This window comes from Larus michahellis, chromosome 4 (assembly GCF_964199755.1).
Source record: "Larus michahellis chromosome 4, bLarMic1.1, whole genome shotgun sequence".
Taxonomy (NCBI): Eukaryota; Metazoa; Chordata; class Aves; order Charadriiformes; family Laridae; genus Larus; species Larus michahellis.
The window spans coordinates 80,166,741-80,181,151 of record NC_133899.1 but is presented as its reverse complement, the minus strand read 5'-3'; the positions used below and the strand labels follow the sequence as shown (position 1 = coordinate 80,181,151).

Below are 14,411 nucleotides of genomic sequence, written 5' to 3'. Positions count from 1 at the left end.
ACTGTAATCAAGTCATTTAATCACGCGTTTGTTAAACCAAGCACATGAATTGTCTCCAACGTGTCACTAGCCAGTATGTTCTACAGTACGTTTCTGTGGTGTATATTCTGGAGACATGCTTGAGCTTCCAACTTATCCGAAAACTTTCTAACAGTGCCAGAGTGTCACCAAGTCTGAAATAATAAATCATTCTGAAATGGAAGCATATTAGCTTGGACATGGTACTGCCCTGATATGATGGCATACTATTTGGTCAGCTCATAAATCAGAAGTACCTTGCAGCAATCCACAAAGTATAGCATAAACATATTCTTAGTCATTTTTACAGCTTTATAGGAACACTAACCATTTTTTTAAATGCTTCTTCAGTTATAGACCACAGAACAGGACACAGTATTCAAGGAATGCTTGTGCCAGCTCCAAATACATATATAGCTTCTGTATACTCACTCAATATTTTATCAGTACAAGATCTTTTGGCTGCACAGTTAAAGTTCATGTTTAACTAAGAACCCACTATGAATCCCAAGCTGTTTTAGAATTACAGCTTTTCAATATAGATTTCCCTCATCTTATGCCCGTTTTCAGTGTCATTGGCTCATAGACATCTGAATTTATATTTGGACACGTCCAAAAAGGCCAGAGTCCAGAAGGAAAGACCTTCCTTCTATTGATATTGGATCGGGCCCACGGGAGGTCAAAAAAATACTCTGTGAAATTAATAGATTGTAGTGTGAGTGTATGAAATGAATGTAAATCAACTGAATTCTTTTCAGGATTACAATTTAATAACTTCTGCAACTTTACTAGAAAATAGAATGATCTTGTATCAGAAGCACGATGATGATGCTTAAGGAGGGATCACCAGAACAAATGCAGAAAGATCCATGACTTTGCCGCAAGCTCTGGTCAAGTCTAGTTACAGGCAAGGAACATTTGGAGAGAGATGCTGAATACCACCGAATAGAGACAATGCTAAATTTCTGCTGCATAAAGTCAGTGCACATCAGATCATCTTGTGCAATATAGTTATCAACACTGCCTACGTTGTGGCTGCAGAATTGTTCTCCCACTTGGAGTGCATTGAAGTTTCATTTGCAAGAAAAGCTGGTGTGGGGGAAAGGGAGACGGGCACATCTATTCAGCAATTTACCTGTCAGTAGGAAGAAGAAAGGGAATGAGTCCACAAGCACACAGAATGGTTGTTAAGGGTAGGTTGGGTTAATAAGCAGAGAAAAAAGTTGAAGTGGATAGGGAAATAGGGAAAAAGTGGATGCAGAATGAAACATGTAAATATAACTAATACCGATACAGATTTACAGAAAAGACAGTTTGTCAAATGTATTTGATTGCTTAAATGAGACCGTAAGTTGGCATATAACGGTAAAAGTTTGGATTGATAATCTGAGGCTTTTATACGGCGTTTTGATTTAGAAACCAGAATGACACATAATCAAGATGATTCTCATTAAATGGATTCAAGACTAGAGAGGAGTTAGATCTCAAAGTACCTCAGCATAAGGGAATTATCCCTGGCCAGCTGCATTTTGAACGTAGCCCCCAAAAGAACTGGTTCTTGATTTTTTATTTTTTTTTAATGCTCCCCTCACTTCAATTAGGATTATTTGAATCACTTTTTAACCAAAGGATGTTCTAGAGTTCTTGCAACCCAGAAGGCAAGCCCAGATACTAACAAAACTCTGGCTGTCTGATCCAAGAGCACAGGGTGGGATACAGGAAGAACTACCGAGTCCAGAACTGTAGCACTGAACTCTTCTGGTTGGGATTGCTTCATACTGAAGGCACCTAAATTTTGTAGATTCTACCATTTTTACTTAAACATTTCACAAGCACCCAATACCTACTTTTACAAGTATCCAGAAAAGCCCCTATCTTGACTCTTAAGCCCCACTGTTTGCCAATATCTTAGGAGCAGTTTATTTGCAGCTTTCATGGTGTGCCCAATGCACGGCAATCAGGCTTCCCTCCTTCCTCTCCTTTTTGAATCTTAAATCTTCTCAACAGGCAGGCCGTTATTCAGCAAGAGGAGTAGCCTGCCCACCCTCTTCACAGCACCAGGAACATGTGTTTGAGATGCTCTGCGTGGCACGTGTGGGTCTGACTACCATCAGGCAAAGTAATTTAATTTGGATCTGCTGCATCTCAAGTCAATAGGCTATTATACAAGTGGACTGGTACTAGCTCTGTTTGATCCTTCTCTTTTGCTGTTTCAAAAGAAGCGAAGCATTTCTTTTTAGTAAAAGCTGAAAACATCGAGTCAGCAGAAAATCATTAATTCCTGCCTTTGAACTTTCCTGCAGCTCCAAGTTGAAGCATAAGCTGTATAAAGAGCAAGGTCTAATATTCAGCCCTGTCCTTAAATAGCTGTTTGCTCAGTGTCCGTTTTGTTCTGAACCCTATTCTGAGGCCCCACTTCTCCCCACACGTTAGGGACAGAACATACTGTATTTAGACTGTCAGGTTCTCCTGTAGGGCCTGTGTGCATAAATCTTGATCTTCCAACAACCATAAAGCAAGAGGTGTCATGATTTAAAAAAAAAATGAAGCTGGCATAAGTCAAGAGTAGCTGGCATGCCTAAAACTTGTGCTTAAAATGCATTTAAAATCTGTTTCTCCCCACCCTACTCCCCTCCCAAAAAGGTCTCTTCTCTGGTTGGACTCATGAGCAGCTTATTTTCTTGACTCGTAGTATATCTGCATGTGACTCCGGTAGCAAAAACGCTGTTTTTTCCAGGCTACTCAGGCAGAGATTAATCATTACAAAATGCTTTGCGTTAGGAGGCAATGGACGACATGTGTCTGGAAATGCAATAAACTGGCAAAAAAGCCTGCTGTAATTGTCAGGCGTATGGCAATAATTGAACACTTTGTATATGTTACTAAATTAAACGTAAGCCATAAAAGTTCTTAAAAGTGAATTCACACAGTTATCTGATTCACTAGAAAATTATGACCAACTGGGAAGATGGGACAAGGAGAAGGGAGGATTAAAATACTTTAACAGACAATTTGTTTGTCAAGGCTGGAAAAGATAGTTTATTCCGAGTTACAGAAATTTAAATAGATACCTTTAAAACCTTTTTGCTATGGAAATTTAATGGAGAATTATAAAGAACAGCTTAGCTGGAGTAATGTAAATGAGATTTCCACAGACAAATCTGAGTATAAACATTTTAAGCCATATTCTCCATGTTTATAAAAATATCCTTTCAAAGTAAAATGGCTTGCTAGGTAATTAAGTATTTAAAAACTGAATTAGAAGTTAGATTCAAAACAGACTTCTGGAGTGAAAACATCAACTTTAAACACAGGTTGTGTTTCATGTTTTTGGTTGAGGGCCTTTTTGTGAAAACCAAGTAAACAGAAACTATTAACTTCTGCACAAACAGTCAGAATTTATCTGCAATTCCTTTAAATTTTTGTTCTTCTGACATGAACACATTTAGAAATAGAAGGCGAAGTGGATCCTCAGCTGCAACTTGGAGCATTGTGCCAATATAGACCCTTCTCTTCACCGTCTTTCCGCACAGATGAGGTACGGCTGTGGTTGTAATGTCATGCCTAACCTTGGTTTGAGATCTGGAATCACTCCATGAGGAAAACATAGGTGAAATCGCTGTAGTAATGAAGTGAAAAACAAAAACATTTCCATTCGAGCTAGTTGTTCTCCAAGACAATGTCTTCTTCCTGGATTGAAAAGAAGGTTTTGAGAAGACTTAAAATGTGTTCAATTACATTTTCACTCTTGTTATGAAAAAAAAAACGGTCTTGTAGTAAGTAAGAATGACCATTCTTATCCTCTTCTGTAAGAGAAGATAGGTGATAATTTATGGCAAGAAACAGATTTTAAAGAATTTATCCCTCTCACTAGACAAATGCCACTGTAACTAATTCTGTCAAATCAATTTAGATAAACTGTTAGCTACTTTATCTTATCTTGAAACGCCAATCTAGACAGAAGATGTTTTAAAAAAATGATACTGTGAATTTCAGCCTTTGTCCCCTTCTATTTTCTTAATTACATCTACTGCCAATCATTATTATCTGGCAATTATTCTAACTTGGTAAGCAGAAAGATATGAAACAGGTCTGGATAATGCCTTAAAATAATAGTTCTCATTCCGTGTATGACTAGTTACAGGGAGGAAACGTGGTTGTGGAAGACACAGATGAATGGGTAACATCATCTGGAACTGGTAACGTTAAACAGGCAAAAAGAAACATAAAGAATACACAGTAAAGATGGGCTTCATCAAATCTAACTTTGGCCATTTAGAATGTTGTGCATCTATTCCAAGGGAATTGTCTTGTCTTGGCTCCTTCTATTTTTTGGAGAAAAAGCATCCTAGAAACGTAAGCAAAGTTCCCCTCCACACAAGGCTATGTCTTTCTATGGACTGTGGAGGTAGCCCTGGCAGTTAGCTTAAACACTCAATTCTTAGGTTGATAATCGTATGTAAGGTAAATTATACCCTCTTACAGGCATCAGAAGACAAATCCATAATGATTTTAGGACTGCCGGAATATTTCCTCAGAACAGAATGCAGTGCTACCATGCTAACCCTCAAGCTAGTTCTGAATAAAATCTGCAGTTTCTGGTGCTGCAATTTGAAAGCTGGTTGTGTAAATCCCCTGTATGTAATGAATTTAGCAGCAAATGACTATTAATTGTGAAATGAGTAACACTTATATACTGCAATGATATAAAATTTATAGACTCCTCAGATAAGAAGATATTGTGCTTTTTTTGTTAGTTTATATAATAATGAGCTCATCTATAGAAAAGATACTATGCTAAAATGCATTATGTCCAGAGTGCATTATATTGAATATGTTTAAAATAGCAGTTCCATCAGAACGGTGGATATTTTATATCATTCTATCCATTCCTGATTTATTGCCATTACTTACATTTTATACATTTCTAGATTTATGAAAAGAAACAGTGGAAGGAATCAGTCTTACCTAGAGAAAAAGGAATAAATGCCTCTTTCTTGACAAACTGCCCGCTGCTGTCCAAAAACCTCTCAGGAAAAAAGACTTCTGGGTTGCTCCAGTATTTTTCATCGAAATGAACTGAGTAGAGGTTTGTAATGACTGTAGTGCCTTCAGGAATAGAGTAACCACGCACAACAGTATCTTTGGAAGTTGCGTGAAAAATACCTAGTGGAGCTATATTACAGAATCTTAGAACTTCATGTAGAACGGCCTCAGTGTACGGCATTTTGCATTTCTCTTCTAAGGCAGGCATTTTGTTTGGGCCAATGACTAAATCGATTTCTTTTTGAACTTGACCTGTTAGGAATAGGAATAAAAGCTGATGTTTATTGTGTAATATCCTTCATCTTTTAACTTAAGCTATAAAATACATACTTTTAAAAGAATACTGAAACATAAAAAAATCTTATATAAACATAGTAGCTTATAAGCTTTTAAATTGTGATTCTATATTCCTTATCCTGCTAGTAGGAATTAGTACTAGTATATATACCAGTAATCTTCATTTCAAAAGTAATTACTCTCAGTAAAATCGTATTTTAACATACTTTTCTTTGCTTGTGTATACTTTTATTTCTGGAGCTCTTCAAAACTAAAGAAACAAGCAAAAGACTGCAAAGATAAAGTACGTTAAATACTGGAGTGAACACAGGTAACGCTGAAGTTAGCCACCTGAACTTGTCTAATTCTGATATGATTCTTCAGAATTCTCGCAGTGGAAAATAATTCACTCTTAAACTGAAAATATCTTATACAATACAGTGTGAGTTAAGAGGGATGTGAGTCCAAATTTAACTGAAAAGGAACAAATTCAATCACTGGGGTTTTTTTAAGCTGTTTTTAAAATTAACTTCACAGGTTATTTAATTAATCTCAAAGGCATTCAAACTGCCTCTTCTTTCTTGATACACTTTCTTTGTTGAAACTGCCAAACGGCTCCTAACTAAAACAAAGCTGGACTTCTACAATTCGTGTGGAACCAGTAATGAAAATCTGGGAAATGTCAGAAAAATTCCACCAGAATCACCAGGTCTTTCAACCTGAAACGACAATGTTTCACATCAAAATAAAGAGGTGAAAAGCAGCTTTGTGAAAGTACGTTCTGTGACGTAGTGGTGCTATCAGTGTATATTGTAATACTTGGACAGAAAAAGTCTAAATAAATGAAAGGTAACGGTAATTTTAATTTTTATCCAGATCAATTGATTTTGAATACCAATTCAGAAACTCGTGGTATCACAGCACCTGAGATCAGAAGATTATTTTAGGTGAGTGGATCTCTACAAAATCAGCCAGTGCATATGAGACACAAAACTTCAAAGTTTTCTTGATCTTTATTGAAAAACAGTATCTTGGTCAGATCTTAATCGAGAAGGAATAAGGATGTTCTTGTTTTAAGATATGAATGTTATTTTTGAGCCAGGACAGACTGATCAGAAACTTTAAGTGGGCATTTTCGCATTTGGACTTTTTATATAATTTAAAGCATAAATATATCCTATTGACTAATTATGGCACTTAATGTATTTTAACTAAAATATGGACAATGTATACATGCTTCCTGAAACTTAAGGACCTACAAAATCAAATTCTATTTTTTTCATTTTATGAAATGTTTTTCTTTTTTGGTAGACTTCCTTATTACACTGTGTAAAGCATACAGATGAATCAGTGGAATTCAGAAGCATAAAAGCAATGTTTAATTTTTTAAACCCATTTGTTTAAAATGGTCTGAAATGTGCTGGCTGGTTAAAAATAGCAATTGCAGTTTTAAGCTTCCACAAAAAAAATTATTGGCTGTATTTAGTGAGCTGAAGCTACATATTTCTCTTAAATATGTCCCTCAAAGTTGTTACAATTAACAACTTAAATCCTGTTAGATCTTGCTTTTAATCCTAGGCTAGAAGAAAGTTTTCCTATTTTTTATTCTTAAATCGGTTTCCTCATGTTCAATTAATTAATCAACTAACTAAAATAGCTGAGTAAATGAAAATAAGAAAATATGTAAGAGGTTACGGCTCTCAGGAGATATTTGAGCGAACTTTGGTTCTACTTGCTTAGACAGATATTTTAACCAGCTCACTGAATATGGGACTTAAAATAATGATAAAAAATAGCAATAAAAGCGCTTCGGCATCAACTTCTTGATTTAATCTGAATGATTTTCACTGTTTATAGCATGTCAGGCCTTGACATACATTATCATCATATTTTATTTTCATTTTTTTCCAAGTAAAGCTGTATTTACGTTAAACATAAGTATAAAATTTGATCTCCACTTTTAAAATAAGAATTACTTTTTGCCCACCCATTTTAAATTAAAAATTATTCTAGCTGGGAAAATCAGAAGGTATAGTCATGCACCTACTACCATAAGAAGAAAATATAATCTTTCATACGTAAAGATATCTGGTTCCTATGCAGAACTTCAGCTCGCAAGAGCCTTATAGCTACGGGTATTGCTGCTAACCCCATTCTGAAATGACGATGATGATGGTCAAATTGATGTTAGAGCAACGTTCTTCTTACTTCAGAATGACTGTAACACTTATTTTTAAATGCTATTTTTGTACTTCCAAAAGTATAAATATACATGTCTATAATAGGTAAATCTATTGTGAACTGAGGCACTTAAGGATAAAAAGAAATTGTACCTAAACTGTGAACCACAACCTGATTTACATTTTTGCTGATGCTGTCACATTTTTAATTTAACTTATTAATTTCATATTTAATTACATTTGCTTATAATTAACTATATAGATCAGTATATCTACCAACCAATACAACGCATGGCAACACTAAACTTAAATATATTAAACACTTTATTAAAAACATTAAAGCTTCATAAAAATATATTTACAAAATAATACGCTAAAACGTTATCATACTTGACTTTTGATATCCTCTTCATCTGCATATAAAATAAGATTTTCACATCTATCTGTAGTATGTTTGGTAAATGATACAATAGAATAATATAGATAAACTTTCCTTTTTGGTTACGACTAAGGATCACAGCACCACTTCCAAAAAGCATTTTAAATTTGCAATAGGAAAGCGTGTCAGTTCCTGAAAATGTCAAAGTTCTTACCTTGAATGTTTGGATAAAGTGCCATAAATAACACTGCCCATCTTAAAACATTTGTTGTGGTTTCTGTCCCAGCTATGATGAGTTCTCCAACAGAGAAAATTAAGTTTTCTCTTGAATATGTAGACTCCGGATCATTTTCATTGCAGTCCATCTCATCTAGATATGCATCTACAAAATGTCGAGGTGACTGAGGCTTCCTATTTTCAGAGACACGTTCAATAAGCTCATGAAGAAAGTCATAGACTTCAGCTGCATTTTTAAACAGCTGCTGGTGTTTCCCAAATGGCAAGATACCAATCCAAGGAAAAGCATTATATAAAAATACAGAAGCACTAGCAGCTAATTCAATATTTTCACTAAAAATCTCAATCATGTGCTGAAATTCAGTATCTTCGTACGTAAAACGTTCTCCAAAAATAATCAAATTAGTAATGTTTGAAACAGCATTTGTTATCAAGTGCTTAATATCAAATGCTCTGCCTTTGTACGTATCAATGGCATCAAGGAAAAACATAGATTCTTCTGAAATTTTGTGTTCAAAGGACCTTTGACCATATCCAAAAATTCGAAAGGTATTTACAGCTAATTTGCGATGTTCTGTCCATCCTCTGCCATATTTACTGTTCAGTAAGCCTGAAAAAATATTTTGACACAGTATTTTATGCAACGCTTTATTTCCCCCCCCCATAAGATAATAAAAGAAAAAGATAATAAAATTAGTTAACAAGACAAAAAATTACACACATCTTGCTATGGAACATAGTCCGAGAGTGACAATCCTTTCCAAATAATATCTTTAAGGAAGTATTTTATGAAAGGAGATAAATAAGTACAGAAAACGGCTAAAGCAAATGTTTCATGTGATTACAAACCCATCTATTGGACAAAAATGACATTTTAATGTAAAAGACATTAGCACTTACCTCCCATGTTTGTGAGCTTCTTAAACAAGGGAAGAGATGGTCTATCTGCAAAAATTTCACTTTGATGAACGAGGCATTCTTTTACTGCATCATAGCCATTCAGTACAATTGCAGATATACCTCCAAGATCGAGACTGAAGATCTTTGCAGGGGGGAAAAAATAATTAGAATTGTAACATGCCATTAAAACCAAATCTTAAGAACAAATAACGAAACCAAGTAAAAACAAGTAATAAAAAAGTGAAACAACACTAAACATCCATGCCAAATACAGACTTGTGTGAACTTCAGTAGGGCATACAGGTAACCGGAGGTGATACAACTGTGGCATTACACAGTAGAATCCGTTGTGAGCTGATTTACCATCAAAAGATAGAGTAAATTAGCCCACACTACATTCTGTGCTTTGCGGTGCACCAAAAGTGACCAGCTCTCCAAAGTAAGGACTGGGGATGCTTTCATGTAGTCATTAAAAAATGTGAATTTGGTATGACAATGCATATTTTTCAGAAAAAATGTAGTCCCTTAACATTACTAGATATAAGTATGTATAAGTATATATAAGTATGTACTTGTAAGTATATAACCAGATATTATTAGATATATAGTTTTTATATAAGAACTAGAAATGAAGTACATATATTGTCTACTTTCCTAATTTGCTGAGACTGTTTCCACAGGAAGGAGGAAAGCTTTACTACCGCATCTGCTCCTCCTCTCTGCCTTAGTAAAGGTAAATTCCAATAGCTTAATTTGGTTAAGGGCACTATGACCGAAGCTATCATGAAGACTTCCAACATGTCACTTAGCAATGGCAGACACAGAAGTGGTGTCAGTTGTGAAAACCACCACGCTGCACCCAGTCCTTTCCATCTCCGAACCTGGACGCCAATGTACTTTGCACAGGCGCCCAAAGAACCATCAGATGATAGAAGTGAGAGCCATGATGACAGCCAACAAATGATGGCACAGCCCAGACAGTCCCATCTTCTGTTTCCAGAAGTGGCCAGCACTCGATGCCTTGAAGAAAGACGTGATACATCCTGCAGAAGGCCCATGCAGGATAAACAAAATGAAAACCGTAACCAAAGTTTTAAAAATTGAAACTGAGACTAAAGATTGAAATCCTATATCCCTTTCCATTCTTTTCTTAGCATTATAAATTTGTATTTTTAGCTACACAAATCTCTAGTTTTTCCTTCATCTCAGAGCAGTTGACATCCACGATATGAAATAATGTTAGCCTAATTATGCATTCTGTGACAACTGGGTTGTCAGCAAAAGGGCTGTCCCTGGCGGTATTTAAGACATGTAGACATGGCACTTAGAGACATGGTTTAGTGGTGGACTTGGCAGTGTTAAGTTAACAGTTGGACTTGATGATCTTAAGGGTCTTTTCCAAACTAAATGATTCTATGACTATTTTGTTTTAGCAAACTTGATATTTTCACTGTTATAATGGCTCTTCTTTTTTATGGGACAAGAAAACACTCCTGATGTATTTCTGCAAACCATTTGTGTGTTTTGTATACTTTGACCATAGCTTATTTTTAAAAAAAAATGTAATTTCATTGTATTTTTCCAGAGCCCCCCAAATCCTGATCTGCCATCTTCAAGTTCCCTCAAATTCTGCAGGACCCTTTCTGACAGCAGGTGACTAGAACCACATACAGCATTCCAGGCAAGTAGAAAGCCTAGTCCACTAGATGACATGTTTTCCTTTCTACTTCCATTCTACTTGTCCTAGTATTTTGCTTGAAACACATTTACTTTTTTCTATTGCCAAAACACAGAGGTGTTATAAACACTCTGGAGATGTACAGGCATGCCGAACAACTACCAAAACGTGTGTGTGTTTATGTCTGCCTACACACACACACTTAAAAATGCTAACACCTGCCTGCGTTCCCCTGCTAGATCGTCTGGGCTTAATTTTTATGAAGCTTATAAGAACAGATCAGTTGTTTGAAACCAGTCAATTGAAAACAAACACCTGACACACAAGAAAGTACGAAAAAAAAGAAAAAAATCCATTCTTACACGAAAGTATGAAAAAAAAGAAAAAATCCATTCTTGCATAGTTATACTAATTGACTGTAAGTAAATATTCTAAATAGCCACTGATGGTACTTTGAAGCAACACGTTTTCAGCAAAAATGTTGCATTATCCAAGCACCTGCTATTTGGCTGTTGTAATTTTGTTAGTTTTAAGCCCTTTTGGCATGTCCAGGAGTTGCGGATGCGAAACAAGCCGGTTACTTGCATTTGCGGCAGGACAAGCGTTTGAATATTGTACCAAAAAAAAATTAAATAAATAAAAAAGCAAACAGCAGGCAAGCAGACAGCTCCTCCCCGCCGCTGCCGGCCCCGGGAGGGAGCGCTGCCCTAAGAGAGGCGACAGCTCCCCTCCTCCGCCGCCGGTCTGCGCCCGCTCCCACGGGAAGGGCTGACCGCAGCACCGCTTCTCCCAAAAGGCTCTTCAGCCCCAAAGCCCTGCGCTCCGGACCCTGTTACCGACCGGGTACCGGGCCCCTTCCTCTGCTCCCGTTAGCCGGCGGAGGTGCTCCGCCCCCCCGCCTCCTCCCCGGGGCGGCCACCCCCGCCCTGCTGCTCCTTCCCCGCCGGGGCGCGGGCACCGAGAGCCGCTGCGGGCCGGCGCCAGGCGGCGGGACCGCTCCCGGTGCTGCCGGGGGGGGCTCCGAGCGCCGCGGCAGCCCCGGGACGGGGACGGCCCATCCGGCTCCCTCTTCCTGGGGCTGCCCGCCCCAGTCCGCCCCGCTGCCGGGGAGGCGGCAGAGGCCGCCGGAGCGGCGGTACCTGCCCGTGGATCTGGCTCTGCCGCCGCATGTAGACGTGCGGCTGCTCCGCGCCCAGGGCGTGGATGTTGCCGATGAGGGGCAGCCCCGCGGGGCCGGGCGGGAAGCCGGGCGGCCGCCGCTGCTTCAGCAGCTGCCGCACCACCAGGGCCAGCAGCAGCAGCAGGAGCAGGAGGAGGGCGCAGGCGGCGCCGCCGCTCGCCGCCGCCGCGCCCGGGCCGCTCCCCGCCGCCGCCGGCCACATCGCGCCCCGCCGCCGCCGCGCCGCTTCCTCGGGCCGCCGCCGGCCCGCCGCCCTCATTGGGCGGTGGCAGCAGCCCCCCGCGCTGATTGGCCCGCGGGGGCTCCGCCTCTTGCGTCAGGCGGGGCGGGACGGCGCGAAGCGGCGGGGCCCGGCGGGGCTGGTGGTCGCGGCGCCGCCCGCGGGAGCCGCGGGGCTCGGGGTCCGCCCGACTCGGGCCTAGCGCTGGGAGGCGCTGGGAAGGGGCTGGCCTCCGGTGACCTGGGGGGATGCAGAAAACGGGTCTCGGTTCTCGCGCAGTTTGTCTTTTTTTGACAAAAGTTGCACGCTTCAGGTTGATGAAGTGATGAAAAATCACTGCCGGCTGCATGCTTGAAAATAACTTCCGTACGTTGACCGTGACAACTGAGAAAAGTCACAAGCAGTTATTTGCTGGTTGCTAAGTCTCTGTGCAAGCAAAAATCCGCAGTTTTGAGATGTCTTTCCCAGAGCCAGACTTTCCCAGTCTTTCCCAGGCTCTCCAGCCTCTTCTGGGGAGCCCCGAGGCAGTAAATCCCATTGTGTTTCCCTCTCTGTCCTTTCCAACCACAACACAGGGAATCTTACAAACTTCTAGGTGGCAGCTTCTCATGTGGCCAAGCTGTAATTCCCTGTACTGCACAGCCTGACCTTGGCCATCTCACCCGGCCATTGGCAATGCCAGGGGGCTGCAGCGGGCACTGAGAAAGGGCCTGGTGTCCCTGCGCTGGTGGGCAGCTGAGCACAGGAGGAAATGTCCCCAACTCATGTGACCAAGCAGCAAGGAAATCACAAACATAGCGTGCAAGGGCTATGGTTACTCAGCAGGATGATGCCTCAGGGAAGAGGGCTTGAGTAGCTGAAGAGACTAAGATAATTTCCTGCAGAGCTAAGAAATGTGACATCCTGCTAAAACACTTTATAAAAAAATCCATTTTGTTTCCACTCGTGCTGTCTTTGCTGTTCCATTACTGCTGTTTTACAAGCAATTTTAGGCATATGAGAAGAATTCCTGCCCTGTTAAAATTTCTATGCTATATGATTTGCAGCTTGAGATTTTTCTTTTGTTGAACTCAACTGAGTATCTCTACATAGACTCATAAGAAAGTTAAGACCTAAACCGATAAAGAATTTATGCTAATGAATTCCGTTAATAACCTGACTGATCAAAATGCATTACGTACTTAATAATCTAACCCTTGAATGTTTAATTCTCAGTACATTCCTGTGATGGGACGTCCTGCTTCGAATGTGGTGGTACTGACACTGACCTGAGAGTACATGGCACAAAAGCTGAGGAGGGCCCCAGATGCTGCTGGGAAGTCAGATAGTCCGAGAGCTCAACACGGCAATGGCCATTGCTTTGAGAGCGCAGAGAGGAGTTAAGAGCTGTGAGTACAACAGGGTAACAAGAAGGGGAGCTGGGAAGTGACAAAGTGTAGCTTTTTTGGCTGTCAATCGGGCTGCAAAGCATCTGTGAGGCTTCAGGGGAATCAAACTGGCTGTCCGGGTGCCTCCTGAATAGGGCACAAGGCTATGAAGAGTCAAAAGAACAGGATTCAAAGAGTGTGCTTGCTCACATTTGCCTAGGATGGGCAGATTGAGAAGGAAAGATAAATGTCGTGTATATTACAGAACAATACACCAGTAACTTTTAATGAAGGCAAGTGCAAAGATTTCCGGTTCTCTCAGGTGATGTTGATGCCCGTGTGTTGTCATGCACCGAAGGCTGGCTGGGCTGGTTGGCTGGAGCAGGGTCTGTGCTGGTTTCCATGTATCAATGCAGTGAGAGACTGATTTTCAGGCACATCTTCATGCAATGAGTAATCAGTTTTACTTGCCTCAGGATCTTTCCTTGTCCTCGCTGCAAAATGCCTTGTAAAGCATGTGCCAATGCCATCGTCCTATATCAAAATCTTACCCAGTTTGTCAGAATACAAAGAAGTGGCTTGAGCACTGATGGAAGTTTATTTTTTTCATTCTTCGTCCAAGTTATTTCTTCATTCTTTCTTACTGTATGATACTACCTGGTGTCTTGACTGAATTACTCGGTCCATACCTGCAAAAAGCATCACTATTGCAATGTCAGTGCCGTGAGATTTCTCACCAGAGAGCACAAGAGATTCAGGACCTCAGCTTGGCTTCAGCCAGAGGCAGAATGAGGAGAAATGGCCAAGGTTTAAAATAAGATGTACACTGTGCTTAAGCAGCTGTGCTGAAACATGGAAACTCAAACAGATTTAAACTTAATTACTTACACACATTTAAACAAAGAGGGGGGTCTCCAAACGCTTTAGCTC

The 14,411-nt window shown here is 40.0% G+C and overlaps 1 protein-coding gene and 1 long non-coding RNA gene across 4 annotated transcripts; one reads left to right on the top strand and one right to left on the bottom strand.

Annotated features, from left to right (window-relative positions):
* Positions 1 to 2,994: 2,994 nt before the first annotated feature.
* On the bottom strand, positions 2,995 to 12,128 carry CYP2R1 (cytochrome P450 family 2 subfamily R member 1). 3 transcript variants are annotated; one of them, XM_074585869.1, is made up of 5 exons: positions 11,854 to 12,128; positions 9,037 to 9,178; positions 8,114 to 8,746; positions 4,987 to 5,316; positions 2,995 to 3,708 (listed from the first exon to the last, which is right to left on the bottom strand). In XM_074585869.1, exons 1-5 carry the CDS (start codon positions 12,094 to 12,096, stop codon positions 3,533 to 3,535), a joined length of 1,524 nt encoding a protein of 507 aa, XP_074441970.1. In that variant the 5' UTR covers positions 12,097 to 12,128; the 3' UTR covers positions 2,995 to 3,532. The 3 variants fall into 3 exon arrangements, with proteins under 3 accessions (XP_074441970.1, XP_074441971.1, XP_074441972.1); XM_074585870.1 differs by having other exon boundaries at positions 8,114 to 8,281; positions 11,854 to 12,103; XM_074585871.1 differs by lacking the exon at positions 11,854 to 12,128 and having other exon boundaries at positions 2,997 to 3,708; positions 8,114 to 8,310; positions 9,037 to 9,176.
* Positions 6,215 to 13,463, top strand: LOC141742761 (uncharacterized). Its single transcript, XR_012586846.1, has 3 exons — positions 6,215 to 6,287; positions 10,622 to 10,717; positions 13,330 to 13,463. It is a non-coding gene; the product is annotated as an uncharacterized LOC141742761 (long non-coding RNA).
* The last annotated feature ends 948 nt before the right edge of the window (positions 13,464 to 14,411 follow it).